This window comes from Ammospiza caudacuta, chromosome 21 (genome assembly GCF_027887145.1).
Source record: "Ammospiza caudacuta isolate bAmmCau1 chromosome 21, bAmmCau1.pri, whole genome shotgun sequence".
NCBI lineage: Eukaryota > Metazoa > Chordata > Aves > Passeriformes > Passerellidae > Ammospiza > Ammospiza caudacuta.
The window spans coordinates 9224696-9249224 of NC_080613.1; the positions used below are offsets into that span (position 1 = coordinate 9224696).

Here is a 24529-nt window from a genome sequence, read left to right on the forward strand (position 1 = left end):
CCCCAGGACAAGGAATGGCTTTACCTGGAAGACTGTGAGGATGGCAGCAGGGAAGGTATCGAAATTCGTGGTTGGAGTTTCATCTTGGAAATTGAACCTGGAGAGAAGGGAGAAATAAAAACAGGAGTGGGGAGGGACAGGCAGCTCCAGGCAGCCTGGAACACCCTTTAACATCCCATAAACCAAGTCAGGGAGCAACATTTGTTCCACCTGGCTGGAACACCCCAGGCAAGCTTGGTGGGGAACATCTCAGAAGGTGCTTAACAGAACCATCAGCAAAAACTCAATTTCATTCCCAGAGAAAATTCCAATGCTCTGAAATTCATTTTCATCCCCAATTAAAATGAACAATCAAAATCTCCAATGATTTTGCAGAATGAGCCATTCCAAGAAGTTTTCATCCTCAAGTGTAAAAGCTCAAATTGAAATGACTCTCTTAGCAGATAATTTCTTTTTACCATTTTAAAGATAAAATAGGTATTGACTGGGAAAATAAAAGACCAAACAAAACCATTTCATTATTTCAGTTCAGAAGTGAGGCTGGAGTTAAATGCTAACCCTGTGATGGTTCTTACTGCAAAATTCACCATTGCTGGCATTTTTAATGAGAATAATCAGATCCAACCAAACTGTGTTCTCCAGCAGGAAAATATTCCAGAGTGCCATTATATTTTATAATTGGATATTAGATTTTATAGTGGATAAATACAATGGCACTCTGGTTACCAGGGAAGGAACAGTACAGAAAGTTCTGCCCCCAGTCCTGATTCAGCTCTGGGTGTCCTGGGCACCAGGGGATGCTGGGGGAGCTTTAAACTGGGGACATTCTCCCTTGGGAAAGAATCCAGCTCCAGGGAAAACACCAGAACAGGAATTATTTCCCTATCCCCAGCCCTGAAACCAGGGATGTGAACTCTTGCAGGCAGAACAAAGATTCCTCAGACTCACTGTTAGAAACCTAGTTACTAAAAATTTTTAATTTTCTTTACTAACAGACACTAACCCCCAAGAGAACACTACCTTTGACCTAAAGCTGTAAAAAAACCTTGCATAATAATATCCTTCCTTAAATAATAAAGGAAGATTATGAGTGTGTAGTTTAAATAAGTGTGTAATATCACAAAATAAAAAATCTTAGAGTTAAAAGTTTTAGAATACATATATATTATAGAAACCAAATTTTTATATATATTATATAAAACAAAAGTTTTAAGACAGAAGCTAGTCTTTCCTCTTTACCTTCTTCTTCATAAGTTTAAGTAGCATTGTGTAATTGAATAAAAAAAAACACATTTCAAGACACAAATAGTTACTTATTGAGTTAAAAATAAAAATAATTTAACTATCATTTCTTAATTAGACAGTTTGTCCTTAAAAGACCTTGTAAAAAAAGAGATACAACTCCATTTTAGTTTGTTAAAGGAAAGTACTATAAAACTTACAACTTGAAAACTAGAACCTAAATAAAAACCAATAAACATCTAAGTCCAAACAAAAAATTCAGTTTCACAATTTAATACTGACTTTAACAAAAACAAACAAACAAAAACCCAAAACCAAAAAATGAACAACTTACTGCCCTCCGAAGAGCTGCATCCCCAGCAAAGCAAAGACCACGATGAACAGGAACAGCAGGAAAAGCAAACTGATGATGGACTTCATGGAGTTCAGCAAGGAGACCACCAGATTCCTCAGGGAATTCCAGTACCTGCATTGGATCAGAGCAGCCAGGGGATGACATGAGCGGGGAAGAGCCTTTGGGGAGAAATTTTTAGGAATTTCTTTCCCATGTGTCTCAGGTTTAGCTGGGTGTGTGTTCTATCCCCATCTGTCAGAGCTGGGGCAGCTCTCTGCTGTCCATGGGGCAGTTGTTTCTTTATCTCTCCCACAGCCAACCCTCCCTCCAGGAGATCTCTGCTGTCCATGGCCACTGAGTGTCCCTGCAGGGCTGATCCAATGCCAGCATCCCATGGGGAGATGCTGCGCCCAGGGCAGGAGCCAAGCATTCCTGCCTGGATCCAATCTGAGCCTGGCACAGCACAGCAGCCTCTGCCCCCTGCATTGCCAGAGGAGCAGCTTTCTGCTGCCCTGCATGGCCAGAGGGAGCCCAGGCCCATCTGCAGCAGCCCTGGAGCTGCAGAGGAAAACTCCCCCCTTGTGCAGGATCCCTGCTGCAGCAGAGCCACAGCTGGCACTGCAGGAGGGCTGAGCCCCCCTGGGATGGGGCTGGGACAGCCCCTGACACACAGGGGGCAGGGCATGGTCTGACTATGGCAGTGGTGTTTTGATTTACTGCATTGTTTATTTTATTTTTAATTTTCTTCCCTAATAAAGAACTTATTAAGTTATTCCCATTCCCATGTCTTTGCCTGAGAGCCCATTAATTTCCAATTTAAAATAATTCAGAGGGAGGGGGTTTACATTTTCCATTTCAGGGGAGGCTCCTGCCTTCCTTAGCAGACACCTGGCTTTTCACTCAGACACTGGGATAAGGCAGGATTGCCCCTGGGAGCTGCAGGGACCTGGCTCTGGTCACGCAATGAACTCAATTCTGTCTTGTTGGATGAAAAATCGACTTAATTAAGGCAGGGGAACTTCAGAATCAGTGGCTTGAGTGTCACTTGCTGTCCTGAGAAGGGGCAGAGCCCTCAGCTCGGTTTGTGAAGTTAAATCTCTTCTCCCAAGGAATGAGCAATAACAAGAAGGAACGGCCTCAAATGGTTCCACATAGGTTTAGGTTGGGTACTGGGAAAAATTTCTTCATTAAAATGTTTGTCAAGCCCTGGCCTGGCAGCCCAGGCAGTGGTGGGGTCACCATCTCTGCAGATGTGGCACTTGGGGACATGGGTGAGTGGTGGCCTTGGAAAGACTGGTTGGATACGATGGCCTTGAAGGTCTCTTCCAACCGAAATTATTCCATGTTTCATCCCTTTATCATGCTGACTGCAATCAGTGGTCAGAACTCACAAAAATAAAATTGTAACTTGCAAAAACATCCAAGATATTTAAAAAATCAGCAAGAGCAGATCTCAGCAGCTCTGGGTAAAATGAACTGCTGAAAATTGCTCTGCATTTGCTGCAAACCCAGGAGTTTCTCACACATAAATCAGTGCAAAGGTAAAGCACAGTGACATTTTTGGTGCAGGTGCCCAACTTTCTTGCTGAACATTTACAAAACTTTAAAGTTTCCACTCTGTTTTTCCCAGAGGACAACAAATGACCCAGTACCACACACAAACCTTGGATCTGAATAATAATAATTAGAAATAAACAAGGAGCAGGTACAAATCAGCCCCAGAGAGCTACAAAACTCATTCCTGCTTACTTCAAATGAGTGTTTTGCTCAGATTTTCTTTATCTATTTAAGGTGGTTGAGGTATTTTTGGAGGGAGAGGCTGTCCCTGCTCCTATTACTTCAAGCCATGAAGAATTCAGGGAGTGATGGAAGCAAGGGAGCACTGAAGAGGTAATGGTGTAAAAACTAAGGTGGAAAACAACAGCAGGAGCACCTAAATTTGTCATCAATTTCTCCAGCAATCCTGCAAAAACGGCTCTGGATGGGTTTGGAGATGGCACAGGAGCTGTTTGCTGAAGCCAGCACACATTAACTCAAGGCAGGAGCACAAAAACAACAGAAAAGCTGTGGGAACCTGAGTGAAAATTCCACCTCAGAGCCTCCAGGCTGAAAAACTCCAACATTCCCAGCCCAGGCAGCAGGAACACATTTCAGATTTGTGTCAGCACAGCAGCTCAGCCCCAGGATTAGCACCCAGCAATCCCCAGGGAAGCTGCTTTTCCAGAGCCTGGATACTTAAGGAATTGTCATCAAATCAGTGGGAAGTTGATGGGACTTAAAAAGAAAATAAAACTCGGGGTTTTTACCACAAATTCCAAGAGGTAACACAATATTTTTGTTTTGAACAAGCCTAAGGATAAAGCAAAGAAAGACATTCTAAGTTGATGGGGCCCAGAAAGGAAAAAAAAAAAAATTTACCACAAAATATGAGTGATAAACTGAGATTTTTATTTTAAACAAGCTTTAAACTAAAAAAGGACATTCTCCTGTCAGCCCACTGTCATTCCCACTTAAGGAATTGTCATCGGATCACTGGGAAGTTGATGGGACTTAGAAGGAAAATAAAACTTGAGATTTTTACCAATTGACATTTCTATAAAAATATTAAAAACTTGGGATTTTTATAAAATACAAATGATAACACAATATTTTTGTTTTAAACAAGCCTGAAGATAAAGCAAAGAAAGACATTCTGCTGTCAGCCCACTGAGAACCAAGGGCAGACAAACCTGGATGTGAGGCTGAGGAGAGAAAGGGCTCTTAAAATCCCTCCTGGGTGTAAATCCAGGCTCAGGGATTCCCAGAATTTCCAACTGCCCATCCAAGGAAAGGGGAATTCTGCATCTGCAGATTCAATCTGCTCCTGTCCCCAGTGCAGACCTTGGAGGTAGGGGCAGGCAGGGATTTTGTGCCAGCTGCACCAGGGGGTTGCGACATTGGGGGGGTTTTTTTGTTTACTTTTAACTTTTTAGCGATTTAATTATGATTTTATTGTTGATAAATGTGGAAAGCACTCCTGCTGGCCCTGGGGCTGGGCACAGGGATCTCCTGGGGTGCTCAGAGCCTGCTGTGAGTGCCAAGGGAGCTGCACTTACTTGGTCACTTTGAAGATCCTCAGCAGCCGCAGGGCACGCAGGACGCTGATGCCAAAGGAGGTGCCCGGCTTCACTGCAGCCCAAATCACCTCAAAGATACTGCCCACGATCACCTGCAGGGAGAGACCACCTCAGAGAGGGCATCTCGGGTTTTCTGTGCTTGAAATGGCTCCCAAGGTATTAGAAAATCTCTTTTTTCCCAGCCCAGTGACTGAAGAAGAAGTTGAGACTTGTTGGTTTTGCTTGTCAAGGTTGTTTTTTTTTTTTAATCTATTCCATTCTTTCTCTGACCTGCTGAGATCTGTCCAGCAGGGTGGGTTGTGGCACAGTCCCTGCCCTTTGCGTGGTGTTAACTTTTTATACTAAGAACTCTGTGTGCTTTATTTACAATAATTTTCCAATACCTATCACCTATGTTAGACAGTCTGTCTCTACTCCAAACCAATCCAAAAGTGTCACCATCACAGGAGAAGGAGAAGGAGAAGGAGAAGGAGAAGGAGAAGGAGAAGGAGAAGGAGAAGGAGAAGGAAAAGAAGAAGGAAAAGAAGAAGAAAAAGAAGAAGAAAAAGAAGAAGAAAAAGAAGAAGAAAAAAAAGAAGATGACGAAGACGACAAAGGAGGAGGAGGAGGAGGACACACCCAGATTCCTCCATCTTGCCTCTTGAGCCCCCATTCTAAATCCCCAAAATTCTACATTTTCACCCTGTGATAAATTCATTATCATTCTACTCAAACTCTTGTGGCTTGTAACTCCTCACACAAAGTTGGTAATTGTTTCCATGGGCTAAAATCAAAGGCACAGGTGTTTGTGACTCTGTGCCAAGGTCTCTGAGCCCCCTGCCAGGGTCTCGAGTCCTCCAGGGCAGCCAGAGCAATGTCCTGGGTTCCAGCAAGGGCACAGCTGCTGCTGAGCTCCCTGGCAGGCTCAGGAACCAGAGTTCAGGCTGTTCAGGAGAACCTTAAATTAGCCAGGAGAACTGGAAAACCTTACCCCAGCCTTCACCACAGCCAGGAGGAGAATACTCTGATTATACACAGAGAGGAGCTTGTTGCTGTCTTCTCTATCCAATCAAATTACCACAAAACACCTTTTTTTTTGAAGTACACTGTAATTTTTAATTAGATTTTTTTTAATGCTGGCACAACTGCAAATGCCAACACTTGATGGGACTCAGAAAATAAAACTTGAGGGTTTTACCACAAAATGCAAGCAATAAGCTGAGATTTTTGTTTTTAACAAGCTTAAAACCAAAGCAAAAAAGAACATTCTCCTGTCAGCCCACTGTCATTCCTTTTCCCACCCCACACAACCTGCAGAGGTGCAGGAGGGCACAGCCCCATCCTCTTCTTCCCATCAAAGACTCAATTTCCTCATCTACAGCAGAACAGCAGCTCTGGGTAACATCTACCAGAAACTTCTGGCAGCTGAGAGGTTTTAGGAAAGCAATTAAAGCAATAATTATTATGAGATCCTGCAAAGCCTCTGGCACAGATATCCCATCATCTGCCTGGCCCTCAGCCTGGGGGTGCTGAAAAAATTGTCCCAAATCAAGGTGGGCTTTTCAAATTTTGTTTTTCTGGTTGGTTTAAGGACGGCAGAGAATTCACCTCAAGCAAGGGAAAAATCTTCTCAGAAATCCTTCATTAGGAAAAGGACAAACAGTGATGGGTTCAGCACAGCTGGGAAGGACAATTAAACCCACACAGGTTTCTGCAGAGTTAATAGGATCAAACAGGCATTTTCCTGCCAATTGCTGGTGTAATTCACATTAACACAACATTTCTGGGCTCCCACAGCCCGTGGGCCCCAGCTGGGCAGAGCACACCATAAACACCAGTTCAGAACTGGTTATCACCAGAGCCAGGCTGGTTTGTGCTGTGGGAGGGAGGATTAATGGGGGCGGCAGCACTGGGAACCCCTTTGTTACAAAAAGTTCAGGAGAATCCTAAATTAGCCAGGAGAACTGGAAAAACTCACCCCAGCCTTCTCCATAGCCAGGAGGAGAACATCCTGTGATTCATAGACTGAGAGGTGCTCGTTGCTTTCTTCTCTAGCAATCAAACTACCTTAAAACATCTTTTTATGAAGGACACTAATTCATAACTAGAACTTTTTAATGCTGGCTCAACTGCAAATGCCAACAGTTCCTTCTCCCACCTTTTCATGACAGAAACTTGGGGTGTCTCTGAATATTCCATCACTGCTGAAGTGTCCTGCAACACATGCTGTGCCCTGAGCTTCCAGAAAATACAGAGGGAAAGGGAACCCCACAATAGTTGATAATTCCAGTGTCTGCCACCTGAAGAAGGAACTAAAACTTCTCTCCCACCACTGGGAATCCCTCATTATCTCAGGTGTAGTTGGGTGTGTGTTCTATCCCCATCTGTGAGAGCTGGGGCAGCTCTCTGCTGTCCATGGGGCAGTTGTTTCTTTCTCTCTCCCACAGCCAACCCTCCCTCCAGGAGATCTCTGCTGTCCATGGCCACTGAGTGTCCCTGCAGGGCTGATCCAATGCCAGCATCCCATGGGGAGATGCTGCGCCCAGGGCAGGAGCCAAGCATTCCTGCCTGGATCCAATCTGAGCCTGGCACAGCACAGCAGCCTCTGCCCCCTGCATTGCCAGAGGAGCAGCTTTCTGCTGCCCTGCATGGCCAGAGGGAGCCCAGGCCCATCTGCAGCAGCCCTGGAGCTGCAGAGGAAAATTCCCCCCTTGTGCAGGATCCCTGCTGCAGCAGAGCCACAGCTGGCACTGCAGGAGGGCTGAGCCCCCCTGGGATGGGGCTGGGACATCGCCCTGACACACAGTGGGGCAGGTAGTATTCAATGGTTTGTTTTTTTGTTTGTACTCTTGCATTTGTATTTTTAATTTTCCTATTAAAGAACTATTATTCCTATTCCCATATCTTTGCCTGAGAGCCCCACAATTTCAAAATAGTTATAATTCAGAGGGAGAGGGTTTACATTTTCCATTTCAGGGGAGGCTCCTGCCTTCCTTAGCAGACACCTGTCTGTTCAAACCCAGGCACTCAGGAATCAGCAGAAACCTTTCCTCAGCCCCTGTACATGGCACTGATAATTAATTTTCCTCATCTGCCCCTCCTGGGAGCCTGGTTCCCACTGGAGTGCTGCTCCCCAGGCAGATGTTGCTCTGGTTTGTTGTTTCACCCTTTGAGCTCGCACGGTTCCATCTCGATGGTTTGTCAGACAAAACTGGGTACAGAGCTCTGTGATGTTCCAGTGCTGAACTCGTTCTGGGGGCTGGAAGGTGGGTGAGGGAGGGAAAAACACAGACAGAAGGAGGATCCCTATGGATTCTCTGAAGGAGGAGGAATTAGCAACAGATCAACAGCTTTCCCTCGTGGGAAACCCTCGGTGGAGCTCCCTGCCACGGCTGCACAGCCCACAAAGCTCAGACACCTCCTAAGTGCAGCTTTTGCCTTGTGCAAGCTCCTAAATCACCTGTCCCCAACAAGCTCTCATTGTGGAGGAAGCAGCCTGGATTTGGGGTTCCAAGGAAATTGGCAGCCAGTGTGGGGGGCAGCTCAGAGCTCTCTGGGTTCAAAGGAGCAGCAACCACGGGCTCAGGGAGTTCTGTTGGAGCTGGTGCTGGGTTCAGAGGCCTGTGAGCCAGAATAAAGCTCTGGATCCAAACCCTCCATCAGAGCCAACTCCTTTCCTTCACCATGGCCTTAAAGCTTCTCCACAGAGGGAAACCTGAGGAGCAGCCCCTGTTATGGGGGGAAGCTCCATCCCAGCACCACCAGAGCTCCTGCAGGCCTGGACTTGTCTCCATGGGCCCAAAAGGGTCTGTGGGGTGAAACACCACACACCCAGTCAGCCAAAAGTGTCTGTGGGGTGAAACACCACACACGCAGCCAGCCAAAAGGGTCTGTGGGGTGAAACACCACAGCTGCCCCTATTTGGTACAGCACCAAGGGCCAGACAAGCCATGTCCTGCTCTGTTGGTAATACCAATACTGAGCCCTTCTCCCTGTGCCCGTGGCTGGATTTAAAGCTCCATATCTGGGTTGTTACAACAGCCTGAGTCCTGCTCAGCCCACACTGCAGATAAGAGAGGGGAGTTCTCCTCTGAGCAGAGATTACAGCTAATAGCTTTTAATGAATAAATTAACGTCCTCTCTGTCAGGTGGAGCCAAACCCAGCCCTGCTATTCACAGTCTGAGCCTGGACTTCTGCACTGAAAGGATTTGAATTATTGCCCTGCTGTCACCTCATCAGGTGTTTACTCTGCTGTTCCTGGTGATGTCTGCAAAGCTCTGCCCTGTGACTCCGGGTGAAGGCTGCTCAGTGGGTGACACGAGCAGGAAGATGTGTGGGTTTTTTGGGGTATTTTTTTTGTCTTTCAATCAGCTCATTTCAATGGGAGGGACAGAATCTGCAATCAGAGCACTCCGGGGTGCTGATGCTGCCAAGAGCCCGGGGCTGGAGGAAATGAAATCCCCCGGCTGTCACTTCCCTTCCAAAAGGAGGATAACGAGGGAAGCTGAATGCATTTCACTGCTAATTTATACAGGGATTGCTCCCCTCAGGAGCACTTCCCGTGGATTTCCATACTCATCCTCAAACGCCCAGCACCTGAATGACAGCAGAGACACCTGCTCGTCACAGGGAGGGCTTTCAAGGACATGGAGTGACAGGGTTGGATGGGATATTGGGAAGGAATTCTTCCCTGTGAGGGTGGGAGGGGTTGGAATGGAATTCCCAGAGCAGCTGTGGCTGCCCCTGGATCCCTGGCAGTGCCCAAGGCCAGGCTGGACAGGGCTGGGGTAACCTGGGACAGAGGAAGGTGTCCCTGCCATGGAAGGGGGTTGGAATTAGGTGATTTTAAGGCCCCTCCCACCCTAAACCATTCCATGATTTATCCACCCCGTGTCACGGACATATTTGATGAAAAATGCTTTCGTTAAGATCTTTTTTCCTGAGAAGCTGAGAGGCCTCAGGGACAAAATGTAAACAATGATTATCTGCTGCTGTGGAATGCAACAGGTGCATCTGTGATTGGTCTCATGTGGTTGTTTCTAATTAATGGCCAATCACAGTCCGGCTATCTCTGACTCTGGTCAGTCACAAGATTTTATTATCATTCCATTCCTTTCCTTTCAAGTCTTCTGATGAAATCCTTCCTTCTATTCTTTTAGTATAGTTTAATATATAATTTTCTCTTAATGTAATATATATCATAAAATAATAAATCAGCCTTCTGAAACATGGAGTCAAGATTCTCATCTCCTCCCTCATCCTGGGACTCCTGTGAACACCACCACAACCCTGCTGGACGTTACTCACCCCAAAGTCAAAGCAGTTGAAGGAAGAGTGGAAGTAATTCCTTGGCCCCAGCCCATACATCTTCAGAGACATCTCAGTGAGGAACAGCCCCAGGAAAACAAACTCTGCGAAATCTGGGAACAGGAGAAGAGATTAAATTAATCCTTGGTGGGCAGAGCTCTTCATGCAGGGAGATTTTGTTCCTTTTTTCACAGCACCAAGGGCCTGCTGGCAGAAGGAAATCCCTGTGCAATGGCAAACAGGAGCCAGGCACAGTTTGGCATAATTTTCTCTGGGCATCCATGAGCTGTGTGAAGGCAATGCTCACCTGTGCCCTTGGGTGAGAAAAGGAGCATTAAATCATATCCTCATTGTCTCTGTAAAGGAATTTCAAAGGAAAGCCCTGGATCTAATATTTTTAAAGGTCAACTTTAATTTAAGAGATGTTTTGGGACTTCTGTACTTGCAAGAGATGGAAACTTTTGGGTGTGGGGTGTAAGTTTCTGTACCATCCTCTGATGATAAAAATACCTTCCTACGCAACAGAAGTGCTGACTCTGAGGGCTCATATTCAGAGGTGTTGTGTCTCCTGTTACCACATTTATTTTTATTATGCCTTTATAGCCCTGTAATTATGGAAGAGCCCCTTCTGTTTCCTTCTACCTTCACATATCACAGGCTGGGAAGCTTTTGATGGGAAAATTTATCACCTATGATGAAACAAAGGGCAGAAGGAACAGAGCTGGAGGCTTCAATTTCCACATCAAGTTTTGAGAACTTGAAGCTACAGCAAACACTGCCTTTGGCATTTTAAGTTTGGATCTGGAGGCCAATAAGCAACAGCAAGAGTGAAATGTTAAAAACAAAAAAAAACCACCAAAAAAAGAAAAACCAAACAGCAGAAGGCAAAGCTCTCTCTCTGGAGAAAAGATGAAGAAAAGAATCAAACCTCAAAAGGTGGGGATTAATCACCTTGTTTAGTGCAGCACAGGAGGTTCTCACAGGCTGCAGCAGAACAGATGCTACAAGAAAGTCTCCTGTAATTTCAATTTTATGATTCCAGGAATGATAAAAAGGAGATGGTGCCAAACTTTATGCAAAGGTGCACAGAGACAGAAGAGGGGAAACAGATACAAGGAAAATTTCAGCAGGATGATCCTGGATTCCAGGTGCTTTGCACTCTGGGACAGCTCCCGTCTCTGCTCTGGGACAGGAGCCAGGGAACAGCTGGGGCTGGGCCAGGGCAGCTCAGGCTGGAGAATGAGAGCACACAGCCTTAAGATGTGCCAAGGGAAATTCAGGCTGGATATCAGGGAAAAGTTTTTCACAGAAAGGGTGATAAAGTTGTGGAATGGCTGCCCAGGGAGGTGGTGGAGTCCCCATCCCTGGGTGTGTTTAACAAAGCCTGGATGTGGCACTGGGGGCCAGGGTTGAGTTGAGGGGTTGGGGCTGGGTTGGACTCGATGATCTTGAAGGTCTCTTCCAACCCAGTGATTCTGTGAATTCTGTGAGCTCAGGGCAAGGCTCTGCCCCCAGAAGGTGCTGGCACTGCCCAGGCTGCCCAGGGAATGGGCACGGCCCCGAGGCTGCCAGAGCTCCAGGAGCCTTTGGGCAGCGCTGCCAGGGGTGCCCAGGCTGGGGCTGCTGGGGGGGCTGGGCAGGGACAGGGGCTGGATTTGATGATCCCTGTGGTCCCCTCCACTCAGGATGTTCCATGATTCCACCATCGTCTGACCTCCTGCAATCTGCAGCTTCAGCTGAGTGTGGGGCGAGATCTCCATTTTGCCTTGGATTTCCATTCCCAGCCTTGCACATCCACTGGAGTGAGCAGAGCCGGCCCAGGGCCATCCTGGGTGTCTTTGGAAATGTCTTGAAAACTTCAGCTTTAATTACTCAAAAATAATAGAGGTTTTAAATTTGAAATTTTAAATGAAAGCCAGTCATGGAACACCATGGGCATAAAGATCCCTGAAATCCAGGAAGCAATAATGAGATGAGAGAGGCTTTATTAACACCTTAGTGAGGAGCCTGCAAGGACACCTGTGCCAACATTTGCAAAAGGGGAGGAAATTTCAGGAGTATTAATTATCCCACGTGAGCTGCTCTCCTTGAAAATAGCAACAAGATCATCCAAGGAGACTCCAAGGACAACATGTTCCCAGCTGAGGAATAGGATGACAAAATCTGAGACCCACAGCCTTTTTCCCAGGAAGAGGCAGATCATCCCTCTGGGTCTCAGGGCACAGGAGCAGCACAACTCCCTCTCACCTTGAGCTTGGAGCTTTTGAGGAGAAGCCTCTTCACAGCTGACCAAGCTGCAACTTTTCTCTCCTTTCTCACAGGAGGTGCAAGGACTCAATGAGGAAACTGTGCCCAGCACCAAGGATCCCAGAGTAAGGAGATATCCATGATTGTGATGGGAATGCATCTGACCTTCCATCTGCTCTGGCGAGCCCCACCTGCAGAGCTGCCTCCAGCTCTGGGACCAGCAGGAGGACTTGGGGCTGCTGGAACGAGTCACAGAATTCACAGAATTCACAGAATTCACAGAATTACAGAATCACTGGGCTGGAAGAGACCTTCAAGATCATCGAGTCCAACCCAGCCCCAACCCCTCAACTCAACCCTGGCCCCCAGTGCCACATCCAGGCTTTGTTAAACACACCCAGGGATGGGGACTCCACCACCTCCCTGGGCAGCCATTCCACAAGTTTATCAACTTTTTGTAAAAAACTTCTTCCTGATATCCAACCTGAATTTCCCTTGGCACAGCTTGAGGCTGTGTGCTCTGGTTGTGTCAGTGCTGCTGCAGACAGAGCCCAGCCCCAGCTGAGCACAGGCACCTTTCAGGAGCTGTGCAGTGATGGGGGCAGCCCTGAGTCCAGGGTAAACCTGGAGATGCTCCAGGGGTCTGGAGCATCTCTTGGAGAGCTGGGGGTGCTCACCTGGAGAGTAGAAGCTCCAGGGAGAGCTCAGAGCCCCTGCCAGGGCCTGAAGGGGCTCCAGGAGAGCTGGGGAGGGACTCTGGTGTCACACTCAGATGGTGCTGACTGGAAGAACTTCCAGGTGCAGGCTCCCTATCCCAAGGATTGATATCCAGCCAATGCTGTGAAACCTTCTTAAATCAGCTGATAAATTCACAGGGAGGGGTTGTGGATCCTCCAGGAAGCAATGCACAGCTCCCACACATGTCATATCTCTAGCAGAGAGATTCTCATCCCCTCACTTCTGCCCCAGCCCCACCTGTCCAAGTCACACCTCAGGTGCCCCCCAGATTCTCCACAGAACAAAAATCCTCAGCAATGTTTTTTAACTGCAAATTTGCACCAACAGACCTCAGGACACTTTGCCAAGGCAATTACCATCATCCCAAAGGAGCATGTAAAGAGGAAGGAGCAAGGATTAATGTTCAGTCACTGCTCCAGCAGAGGCTGAACACATCCTGGGTATCAGAAATGCAAATTATCACCATCAGGCTGACACATCCTGCATATCCAGAATATCACCCAAAAAAAGGTAGAAAGTGGCAAAAGAGAATCAAGAAATATTTGATTATATATTTAAAAAAAATATATAAAGCCAGGAAATGTTTAAACCTCAGAGCATCTAAAATCCAACTTCCTTCTGCTGCTCTTGCAGGAGGCACCCTTGGCCTTTCCCAGCTGATGAATTCCAGACCTGGCAGCAAGAGCTGTGTCCCAGCAGGCACCAGATGCTACCAATCAGAGCCCAGTGAGGCTGGGATGGAGGGAAGTGGAATTCAGACCCTGAACTCCTCAGGCAGAAGGAATTGGCTCCATGGAGAGGCTGCTGCATCCAACACACAATTTCTTCTGAGAAGGCCCTGCCTAAATAATTGAAAATGCAATTTTGTTGTTTGGGCCTCCTGGTATTCAAACCTCACCTAATTTCATTTGCCTTACTCAAAAGCATTTTGTGATGTGATTTAAGGAGGAAAGGTTTGATACAAACACTCTTATTTCATTTCCAAGCTGTGCTGTTGGCAAAGGTCATGCAAGCATCCCTTCACCCGACACCTTTGAATTAGGTTCCTAATTAGAGTTACCAGCTCGTTTTTGTCAATCATTTATGGATTAATTCCATTTCTGCCACATCTCCAAGTCCAGTGGCATCACAAGCAGATGCTGAGCCTGTCACTTCCCTCTCCTCTCACATTAAACCAAGCAGGAGAACCTCAGCAGGGCAAAACTTCCCCTTTTTTGCCCAAGCAGATGTGAAATGCTCAGCAGGCAGAAATAAATATGCTCCAGAAAGCCTTTTGCTTGTAAATGCTGCCATATTGGTATCCAGACGCAGCTGGGTCTTGGCTTCAAAGGCAACAACAACAACACCAAAAAAAGGCCAAATTGCCCCAAACACGAGGTTCAGCATTGGGCAGGGAACAGGCCATAATGGCTCAAATGCTGTGCTCAAACACTGGATTTATCAAAAGGAGACACTGTGGATTTGGGGTTCAGATTAAGGAGCCAGGAAGGATCCCTGCATGACTTGCTGAAGAAGAGAGCTTTGGGAAGGGCAGCCCCTGAGTGAAACTTGAGTGACCCAGTGGTGAAACCTCCTCCCTAGAGTCCCTAAAACCCATCCACAGTCCCTAAAACCCATCCCACACACCCTAAAACCCATCCCACACACCCTAAACCCATCCCACAGTGCCAAAAACCCATCCCACAGTCCGTAAACCATCCCACAATGCCAAAACCCATCTCACAGTCCCTAAGACCATCCTACAGTCCCTAAAATCCATCCTACAGTCCCAAAAATTCATCCCACAGTCCCAAAAACCCATCCCACAGACCCAGAGAGCTCTGGTCCCAACCTCACCCCACAGCTTTAGGCAGAGGAAGAGGAGCCCAGCCCAGCCCTATCCCTGGGGTCTCCTGCCCTGCAGCACTGCCTGCAGCTGCTCCCTCAGGATGGGATTTAGGGACTGTGAGATGGGTTTTTGGCAATGTGGGATGGGGTTTTGGCGCTGTGGGATGGGTTTTAGGGACTGTGGATGGGTTTTTTGGGACTGTGGAATGGGTTTCTGGCACCGTGGGATGAATTTTTAGCACTGTGGGATGGGTTTAAGGGACTGTGTGATGGGGTTTTGGGAATGTGGGGTGGGTTTTTGGGAATGTGGGATGGGTTTTGGCACTATGGGGTGGGTTTATGGCACTCTGGGATGGGTTTTAGGGACTGTGGGGAGGAGGTTTCAGCACTGGGTCACTGCAGTTTCACTCAGGGGCTGCCCTTCCCAAAGGCACAGCCCTGGTGACTCCTGGTGTCCCCAGGTTGAAAATTCATCTTTGCTGCTACCAGACCTCAGTGCTGCCATTGCAGAGTTGGTTTCTGACAGAAATCTCCTCTTTTTCAGAATATTGGCAGTGGTGGAAAGGAGCGTGAAGAGATAATAACAAAATCATGAAATAGATGCATGAAATATATTCTTTTATAGGCAACTGCAGCTTATTTAACCAAAGTTCTGTGCTTCAGTGAGCAGTGTCCATCTGCAGCATGAGGGAAATCCTATTTGGCCCTGGAGTCCTTTCCACACAGAGAAGGAGAATCTCTGATTGAATTTGAGGATAATTACAGGGGCATGAAGTATTGCCTGTTATTAATCATACCACAAGAATTCAAAGAATTCCTCATCAGTGCTTTCAATAAGGCTAAAGAAATCCCAAGCCTCTCTCCAAAGCTCCTGCAGTCCTTTTTCCAAAGCAGTTGTAGAGATATGGAGCATCAAGCAGAGAAAGCTAATCAGAACAATTCAAAACAGAAAAGTTAAAAGAAAAGACCAAGGGGAAAATAAATCAATGCAGAGCCGTAGGCTTTTACCAACCGTTCTTTAAGTAAAATTAATTTGTAATGTAATTAAACTTCTCCCCAGAGGGACAGGTATAATTGAATTAGAGGTGCCTGGGTAGAGTTGCAGGGTTTAGCAGATCCTTTCTAACTGCTCCCATCTTCCTTCCTAGGCAAAGGCTATAGGTACTTTCATGTTTCTATAGATGCTCATAAGGATTATGTGGAATTGTCTGATTTACCAGACTAAGAGAAAAGTAACTGCAGAAATTAAAATAGAGCAGAAAGTACTGATCTTGTGTAGTGTTTGAGTCTGTTTGGGAGTGTTTGGTCTTTGAGTAGTGCTTTTAGCACCTCCTGGTATAAAAAGATGAAACATTTCATTTTGATTTGTTTACAGATTTGCATTTAGACCTCTCCTGCTGCTGCAGTTCACAAAAAGCCTCCTCAGTCCATTCCTGTTCCTTCCCTGAAACAGCACCTTTGGAATTTTGGATTTCTCTCTTGCTCTGCATCCCACCAGCCAGGCCCTGCTCCTCTGCAGCGATGTTCCCTCACCATGGATTAACTTCTAAGCCATTTTTAAACTCTGTCACTCTCCCAATTAAAGGATTTTACCAATATTTCAGGAGCTGTTTCAAATCCCCTCGTTCTGCCTCTGTCTAATGGATTTGTGCACAAACCTTGGGCAGAATGGGGCTCTCCAGGAGCATTCCTGGAGGGCTCAGCCCCAGCTGGGCTCCTCCCCAGATGTTTGTGCTGTGAATTACCCAGGCAGGAGTCAGGGGACACATCCAGACTGGCTATCACCATGATATTTTCTAAAAAATCCTTTTGCCAGGATTTCTCTCCTCTGAGAGAAATTTTCTGAGAGGCTTCAGAAAAGAAATGTAAACAACAATTATCTGATTATAACCTGGAGGTTGCTTCCCAACAGATGCATCTTTGATTGGTTCCATGGGAATTGTTTTTAATTAATGACCAATCCCAGTCCAGCTGTGTCATACTCTGAGTCTGTCACAGGTTTTTATTATTCATTCTTGTTTTAGCCTTCTGATGTCTCCTTTCTCTTTCCTTAGTATAGTTTTAGAATATAATGTAACGTAATGTAATGTAATGTAATGTAATATAATGTGATATATAATGTAAGGAAATTAAATATGATATAATATAATATAATATAATATAATATAATATAATATAATATAATATAATATAATATAATATATAATATATAATATATAATATATAATATATATCAGCCTTCTGAGAACTTGGAGTCAAATCTTCATCTCTCATCTCGTCCTGGGGACCCTCACAACACCACAACAGTCTGGCCGTCATTGTGCCACCAAAACAACCAGTAAAGTCCTTAAGGCACCAAATATTCCCTGCACTCAGTATTCAATTAGGGATTTGTAGAAATCTGAGCCTATGGAAACTCTGCCATCCCCCAGGAAAGGGGTGGGAATGTTTGGGTCATCCCCAGTGCACAGCCAGGTGTGAATGCAGTCCCACAGCTCCTCAGCCTGGAATTCAGGAGGGTTTGGAGGTATGGGATACTTGGAATTTAAGAGGTTGAACTTGTAGGGCTTTTCAGGATGATTCTCCATAGTTCTTTGTTCAAAAATCACACTAAAATAGGTTTCTGCCTGGAGCAGAGACAAAAATGAGCTCACAGAGCCGCTGCTTCTTCTCTTGGAGAAAACCATCTTAAAAAATAAAACAAATCCCAAAACAAACAAATAAAAACCCCCAAAACTGGCTGGTGTACTTCAGAATTTCCATGACGACAATTCATGGAGAGATTTAGTTGGGAAATTGGGCAGGAATTGTTCCCTGGCAGGGTGGGCAGGCCCTGGCACAGGGTGCCCAGAGCAGCTGTGGCTGCCCCTGGATCCCTGGCAGTGCCCAAGGCCAGGCTGGGCAGGGCTGGGAGCAGCCTGGGGCAGTGGGAGGTGTCCCTGCCTTGGGATGGGATAGGATTTAAAGTCCCCTTTAACCCAAACCAGGCTGTGATCTCTGGTTTTTATTCTCATTGTTACAGTGACCAATCTTGCACCACCCTGTCTAAAAACCCAATGCGAGCATCCACAAAACCTTTCCCTACTTCTGAATAATCTGTTTTTTTCTGTGACCCACACTGGGCTGCCTCTCCCCAATGCCAGGGGAGTTTCCAGCAGGGTTTAACATCCCAGAAATACTCAGAGCTCCTGGATGAAGGGCAGCAGAGATGCTGAGGGGACTGGAGCACCTCTGCTGAGAGAGCTGGGGCTGTTCAGCCTCCAAAAGAGATGATTGAGAGGAATCTCATTAAAACACCTGCAGGGAGGGCTCAGAGCAGGGCCCAGGCTCTGCTCCAGCAATGGGACAGCAGGACAGGCAGGAACTGATCCCAGGAAGTTCCAGCTGAACATCAGGAAGAACTTCTTCCCTGTGAGGTGAACAAGCAGCTCAGGAGGTGTGGAGTCTCCTCCCTGGGATATTTCAGAGACAATGCTGTGCTCTGTGCTCTGGGATGGCCCTGCTGGAGCAGGGAGGTGGCTCCAGGTGACCCTCTCAGGTCCCTTTTCTGCCCCATTCTGGGATCCCTTTCAGGGATGGTTGGTGGAGCCCCTGCCCGAGTGTTTCCCCAGTGACAAAGAACCCTCAGGGCTCCCAGGTAAAGGAGAAATGGGATGTGCAAAGGCTGGGAGGATGCTGAGAATTTAATCCCCAATTTTTGGTGGTTTTCTGCCTCTTCCATTAAATGTCATGCAGGGGGACCCACACTCCCAGCTCAGTGGGACTCTACACCAAGAAATCCAAATTGCTGCCCAAGTGCTCCTGACACTCCCAACACTCCTGACATTACTGGGTTCTGGACAAATGTGGAGTTCCTCAAACATGGATCCATCCCTAATTCCAACCTATTTTTTGTCTTCAGCTGGGATAGATTGGAAGCCTAATTTGTGGCCTCTGTCTCAGGTAAATTTCCCAGCTGGAGGTGAATAATTCCCAGAGACAGAACCAGCCCTTCCAGCCCTCAAACAAAACCCTGAAACATTGAGGAGCTTCTGGCTCATGGATTTCTTCGTGTTCCCTTGGAAATGTCACTGCAAAAGGTGCTCCCAAAACTGAGTTTTGTAAATCTGTGACCTTTTTTTGAGTTGAAAGACTTCAAGTGTGAGGTTTGTTTCCTAAACATTTAGTCCTAATTCCAGAGGAAATCCTAATCCTCAAACTTTTAATTACTCTGCCAATCTAGCTTATTATTTCCTCTGGTAAATGGAGGGAATGAATAAGCAAGAGTGACTTCTCTGTATGGTCTGTCTCTCTTTTCAGTTGAAATCTGGCCAAAAAAAAAAAAGACTTGAAAGAAATTTCTGTCCTTATTATACATCTCTCATTAGAGCTCCATTACCAGGTGGCATTAAATATTTCAACAAATATTAATAAGGAGCTTTTGATGTCAGAGCAGTCTGTATTCCTGACCTCTTAGGTCTAGTAAAAAAAAAACTTCAAAAGTTTGCCTTCCTTGTAATAAGGTAAGACCTGAGGATCTGAGGCAAGAAATATTTAAGTATCTAATTTAGAGAGAAATCAAGGCAAATTAGGTAGATAAGGATCTTTAAAGATCTAAGCCAACACTGTTAGACTGTTGGAAATATTTGAGGTTTTTTTCCAGTCTTCTGTTTGGTTTTTTCAGAAGTTTTATTTAAATTTTCATCTGGTCAAGTGCTGAATAACAGATTTGCTCCTGGCCATTTTATAGGGTCACGAATGGCTTTGTCTTCCAGAAACAAACCTCATCCCATCCCTTCAGAAGGAGAAATTTGCATTATCAGCATGAGGAATTTCTAGGAGTTTTCCAGCTCTAGGAGTCCCAGCCTCCAAACTTCATTAAAATAAACAAAAAAAGCTCCATCCTTCACCTTCCATATTTTTTTTAAACCAAGCTTTGTCAGCAAGTCTGTGATATCATGGAGACACCATTTCTCATTCATGAGAGCAATTAAAAACCCAAAACTCATATTTCAAAAGCACTTCTAGACTCTCTGAGCTAAACCAGGTGACGACAGGAACCAGCTAAAATAAAATCTTTTCACAAATACAGGATAATCTTCCCTCTGGGAGTATTTCTGTCACTTAATGTCACAGGAGGGCACGGTGACACCCATCCCCTGTCATCACACCCCATCAGGGAGGGCATGGAACCCGAAAAGAGCTGTAAAGTTGAAACCTTTTAAAGGCTCTGGCAGGAATCACAGCTCCAGTGGGGGCTTAGTGCCTGATTCCATAAGCACTGGCAGGATTTTTATCTCCCAGGCCATTCCAGCTGCTGGTACCCCAGGAATGTCAGAGCTGGCAGAGCTCTGAGTGTCCCCAACAGGAATCACCCACGGGTGCAGATCAGCTGCACAGTGACACAAATTTGCATTCTCTGGACACAGGTTAGCCAGAGAATCCTGCTTTTTCCAGGCATCATTCCCCTTCCTTTTGTGCATCCTGCTCCAGGACAAACCCTCCTGCATTCCAGGATGTGTTTAAAAAAACACTGGATATGGCACTTGGTGCTATGGTCTAGATGAGGTGTGAGGGCATAGGTTGGACTTGATGATCTTAGAGGTCTCTTCCAACCTGATTATTCTGTGATTCTGTAACATCCAACCTGAATTTCCCTTGGCACAGCTGGAGGCTGTGTGCTCTGGCTGTGTCAGTGCTGCTGCAGACAGAGCCCAGCCCCAGCTGAGCACAGGCACCTTTCAGGAGCTGTGCAGTGATGGGGGCAGCCCTGAGTCTCCTTTTCTCCAGGCTGAGCACCCCCAGCTCCCTCAGGGGTTCCTCACAGGGTTTGTGCTCCCAGCCCCTCTCCAGCCTCATTGTCCCCTCTGGACACGCTGCAGTGTCCCAAAGCCCTTTATTGTTTGTAGAATGCTGCAGAGCTCACCACTTGTAATATAGATAAGAAATAATAAACACCTAAGTGTCACAGACATATTTTATGAAAAATCCTTTCCTTAGGATCTTTCCTGCTAAGAAGCTGAGAGGCCTCAGAAACGAAATATAAACAATAATTATCTGCTGCTGTGGAATGCAACAGGTGCATCTGTGATTGGTCTCATGTGTTTTTTTGTAATTAATGGCCAATCACAGTCCAGCTGTCTCAGACTCTTTGGTCAGTCACAAGATTTTATTATCATTCTATTCCTTTCCTTCCTTTCCTTTCAAGCCTTCTGATGAAATCCTTTCTTCTATTCTTTTAGTATAGTTTTAATATATCATTTACTTTTAATATAATATATATAATAAAATAATAAATCAGCCTTCTGAAACATGGAGTCAAGATTCTCATCTCTTCTCTCGTCCTGGGACCCCAAACCTAAGCCTGAACAGGAAATATTGTCTTGAGAGCTTCAATCCCTCTTGACAGAGGTAGAAAAAACGAGCCAAAAACCAGCAGTGAGGGGAGCTGTAGAGACTGATAAGGTCACCTGAGTCTCCTTTTCTCCAGGATGAACACCCCCAGCTCCCTGCAGTACTCACAGAGAGCAGTGGTCAGCTTCTCAGGCTGGTCATAGTGCACCATGGCCACACAGAGGGTGTTGAGGGCCACCACGCAGAGCACCACCCAGTAGAAGCTCTGAGCCTTCACCATGCGGCGGATGAAGAAGCGGAACATCTTCTCCTTCCTCCTGAAGTAGGATGAGCTCTCGTTCTTCCCACTCTTCAAACTGGCACGGGCAAAGGGAGACCCTGGGACAGAGAGAAGAGTCACCACAGCCCATCCCAGCAGGGAAAAGGCTGCAGGGGGTTCCTGGGCACACAGAGCCTCTCCAAGCACCACCAGAACAGCTCAGCAGGAAGCTGGGGATGTTGAGAATGGGCTGAGCAAGGGTGTCTTGCTTGTAATGAGGGATGGAGGCTGGGCTTGTAAAACTTCATGGCTCAATGCCTGGCTCCACCATCTAAACTGGGCTTCCAAACCTTTGCAGCAATCCTGATTGTCTCAGTTAATCATCACTTTCCTGGTTGACAGGGACAGAGCAGCAGGCACAGGGTATCTCTGCCCATGGTGTGGAGCACATCCTCATGGAGCTGGGTGGGTACAACAGGAAAGAGATTTTTCCTGCTCCAAGGACTGTTTTGTCCCTGGTTTTCCTGCTCCAAGGACCAGTTACCAGGTAATTGAGTGAATTCTCCTTAATTTACTCTCCAGCCTCAGCTATTTCTTTAGCAGAGGGCTTAACCTTCTTCCGTATATCAGATTTTGGGCTCAGCCATTCATTTGTCTCAATTCTGCCTCTATCAGCTCCATTTCCACTCTGGGCTGAAACCCTGGCAAAGAGTCAAGGGTTTCAACAATAGGGAGCTGATGGAAGAAATGATTCCTGATGCCAGCTCTCCCCCTGGGATAGAGGCACTGCTCAGATGAAAAAGCAATCTCCAGCTGATGCTGAGGCAGGAGAAATCAGGAATGAGGGAAGAAACACATGGACCCCTTGGGGCTCCTCTGCAGCAGCCAGGGAAGCTGCTGCAAGCAGGGGAAGGGGTGATGGTGCCAGGCTAGTCACTGCCTGTGCCAGTGGTTTGGGACAAGATATCATTGCTGCCCTTCCCCACCCTGGGATGGAGCATCCCAGCAGGATGAGCAGGACATGTCCTCCTCCTGTCCTGGAGCTCTCCTGGGCTCACTGACATGAACAAAGCGTTCTGGCTTCAGCAGCCAAATCTTGGAGTGTGACCACCTCCATGTCAACACTTGGAATGGGTGGGAATCTCACCCAGCCTCATCCTGCCACATCAACCACAACAGCCAGAGAAAGGATGAGGCATCCAGATGTGACAGCAGCAGGTTCTCCGAGCCTCACAGCCCCACACAAGTGTGATGTTCCCCCATGGAAAATGAGCTCTCTGCTCCATTTCACATTTCTGGCCATCCACCAGCACTCCAAAAGCAGAACTGGCTCTGGCCAGGCTTTGAACAAACTCCATGCTGAAAAAATCCATGCTGAGTGTGTTCTTCTGTTGTTTTGAAAATCCTGCCTTTGGCAGTTTGGAAGAGAAGAAATCATAGTGCTCCTCCTCTGCTCTGCTTTAAGACAACAAGAAGAGCCAAAGTTTGGGATTTAGGCAGCTTCATATCACAGCACTCCTTAGCAGGTACAGAGCTCTCAGATAGCCAAGCCCCTGTGTACTGCCAGACTGGCAAAGGAACAGTGCTGCCCTCTCATTCCTGTCTGATCTTCCAGAAATGCAAAACAGTGATATTTAAACTGCTCCAACGTGGAAAACATCCCCTTCTCCAGGCTTTGGTGTCTGGGAATTAAAGCCCCAGTGCCTGGTACAGCACAGAGGGTGTGAAGCCAGTGGGAGTAAAAAGAGAAGAATAAAAGCTAAGAACAACTGCAGAGAACAGCCTGGGAAGTGTTTACCACTACAGAGCTTTAGACTGCAGCTATAAAGCTCATCAAGGTGCTTGTGCTTGAATTAAAGTGCAACATTTTCAGCCAATGGCCAGAGAGAGACCTGGCAAAGTCTCCCCCACCCTGAGCTGCATCTTCACGTGGCACTCAGGGATTATTTGTTAGTTTTTCCACGTTGCTTCTGCTCCCATATGAACACACTACAGAAAACCATCCAAAAACCCCTTTTCTCCAAAACAGATCCTTTATGCATAATTGCCCACGTGATCTGATTGTTTATGCTCTGCATTCCAGCCTCTTCACAAGCCTGCAGAAGTAGCTGCTTAATCCATTCCTTCTTTTCTGCCTCGTTCCATGAATCAAAATCAAAGCCACTTTTCCCAAGTGGGTGAAGCACTCACAGAAGGTGGAAAGCACTGCTGTTATTTTCCCTGCCATATGCTCCCGAGACAGTTCCCAGCTCTGCCTCGGATTATTCCCGAGCCCAGATGCTCCATCATCCATTGCCACCTGAAATGCTGAACTCCAAGATCTGTTGGTGTGGTATTAGCTGCCCAGAGCCTGGAGGGACTTGGATTTGGAGGCAAAGATCTGATAATTATTGTAACCGTGAGCAAATATTCCAAAAATGACCATTCCTTGTTATCCATGCAGGGATCCGAGAAAAAACAACAACAAACCAAACCAAAAATGCACACAGGCTGCTGCATTTTTGCCCTTTTTCAGCACCAAACCTCTCCTGGAAGTGGCAGCAGTTTCACCACAAACCCTGCACCCAGGGGACTGTGGCAGCTCAGTGCTGGTGACAGGAACATGCCAAGCCACGCTCATTTTCTGCAACCAACTCTTCCTTTAAAAGGGGGGAAAAATAAATTCCAGCAGCAGCTATGATCCCTGGAAACATCAAGGCCAACTTTCCAAAGGGCAACTGAGGCACTCATGCTGTGCAACAGCCACGGACACGGATTCTCAAATGTGCTGTTTGTGCTGCTCCTCCTGTGCATCCAGGATTTGCTGCTTCGTGGGGACTGGGCTGCCAAGACATTTCTTTGGAAGATAATGAGAACATCTGCTGCTTCAGCAGCAAAACAGCCTCCAACAACAGGCACAGGATGAGCAGAGCGCCCGACTGCAGAGCAGCAGGAGAAGCTGTCCCACAGCTCACAGGGGTTTGGCTCCAGCAGCTCCCTGAGGTGGGTGCTGGGTGCCCAGAGCCTCCCCTGGCAGCCCAGAGCTGCCCCTGCCTCCCCACCTGGGCAGATCTCAGCAGGAATCAGCTCTGGGAGCTGTAGAACGGGCAGCACCTCCTCAGCCTGAGGATGCCAAATTCACCACAGCAATGCCCCACAGTGCAGGA

At 46.7% G+C, this 24529-nt stretch overlaps 1 protein-coding gene across 1 annotated transcript in view; it reads right to left on the reverse strand.

The window, feature by feature from the left end:
* The window catches only part of LOC131566863 (voltage-dependent N-type calcium channel subunit alpha-1B-like), a 317557-nt gene that overhangs the window by 113686 nt on the left and 179342 nt on the right, over positions 1 to 24529 (reverse strand). Inside the window, exons 12-16 of the mRNA XM_058818307.1 lie at positions 21293 to 21502; positions 9980 to 10092; positions 4672 to 4784; positions 1577 to 1708; positions 25 to 97 (exon numbers count right to left, since the gene is read on the reverse strand). Coding sequence (XP_058674290.1) covers positions 25 to 97; positions 1577 to 1708; positions 4672 to 4784; positions 9980 to 10092; positions 21293 to 21502 — 641 coding nt within the window. The remainder of the gene's footprint in view (positions 1 to 24; positions 98 to 1576; positions 1709 to 4671; positions 4785 to 9979; positions 10093 to 21292; positions 21503 to 24529) is intronic.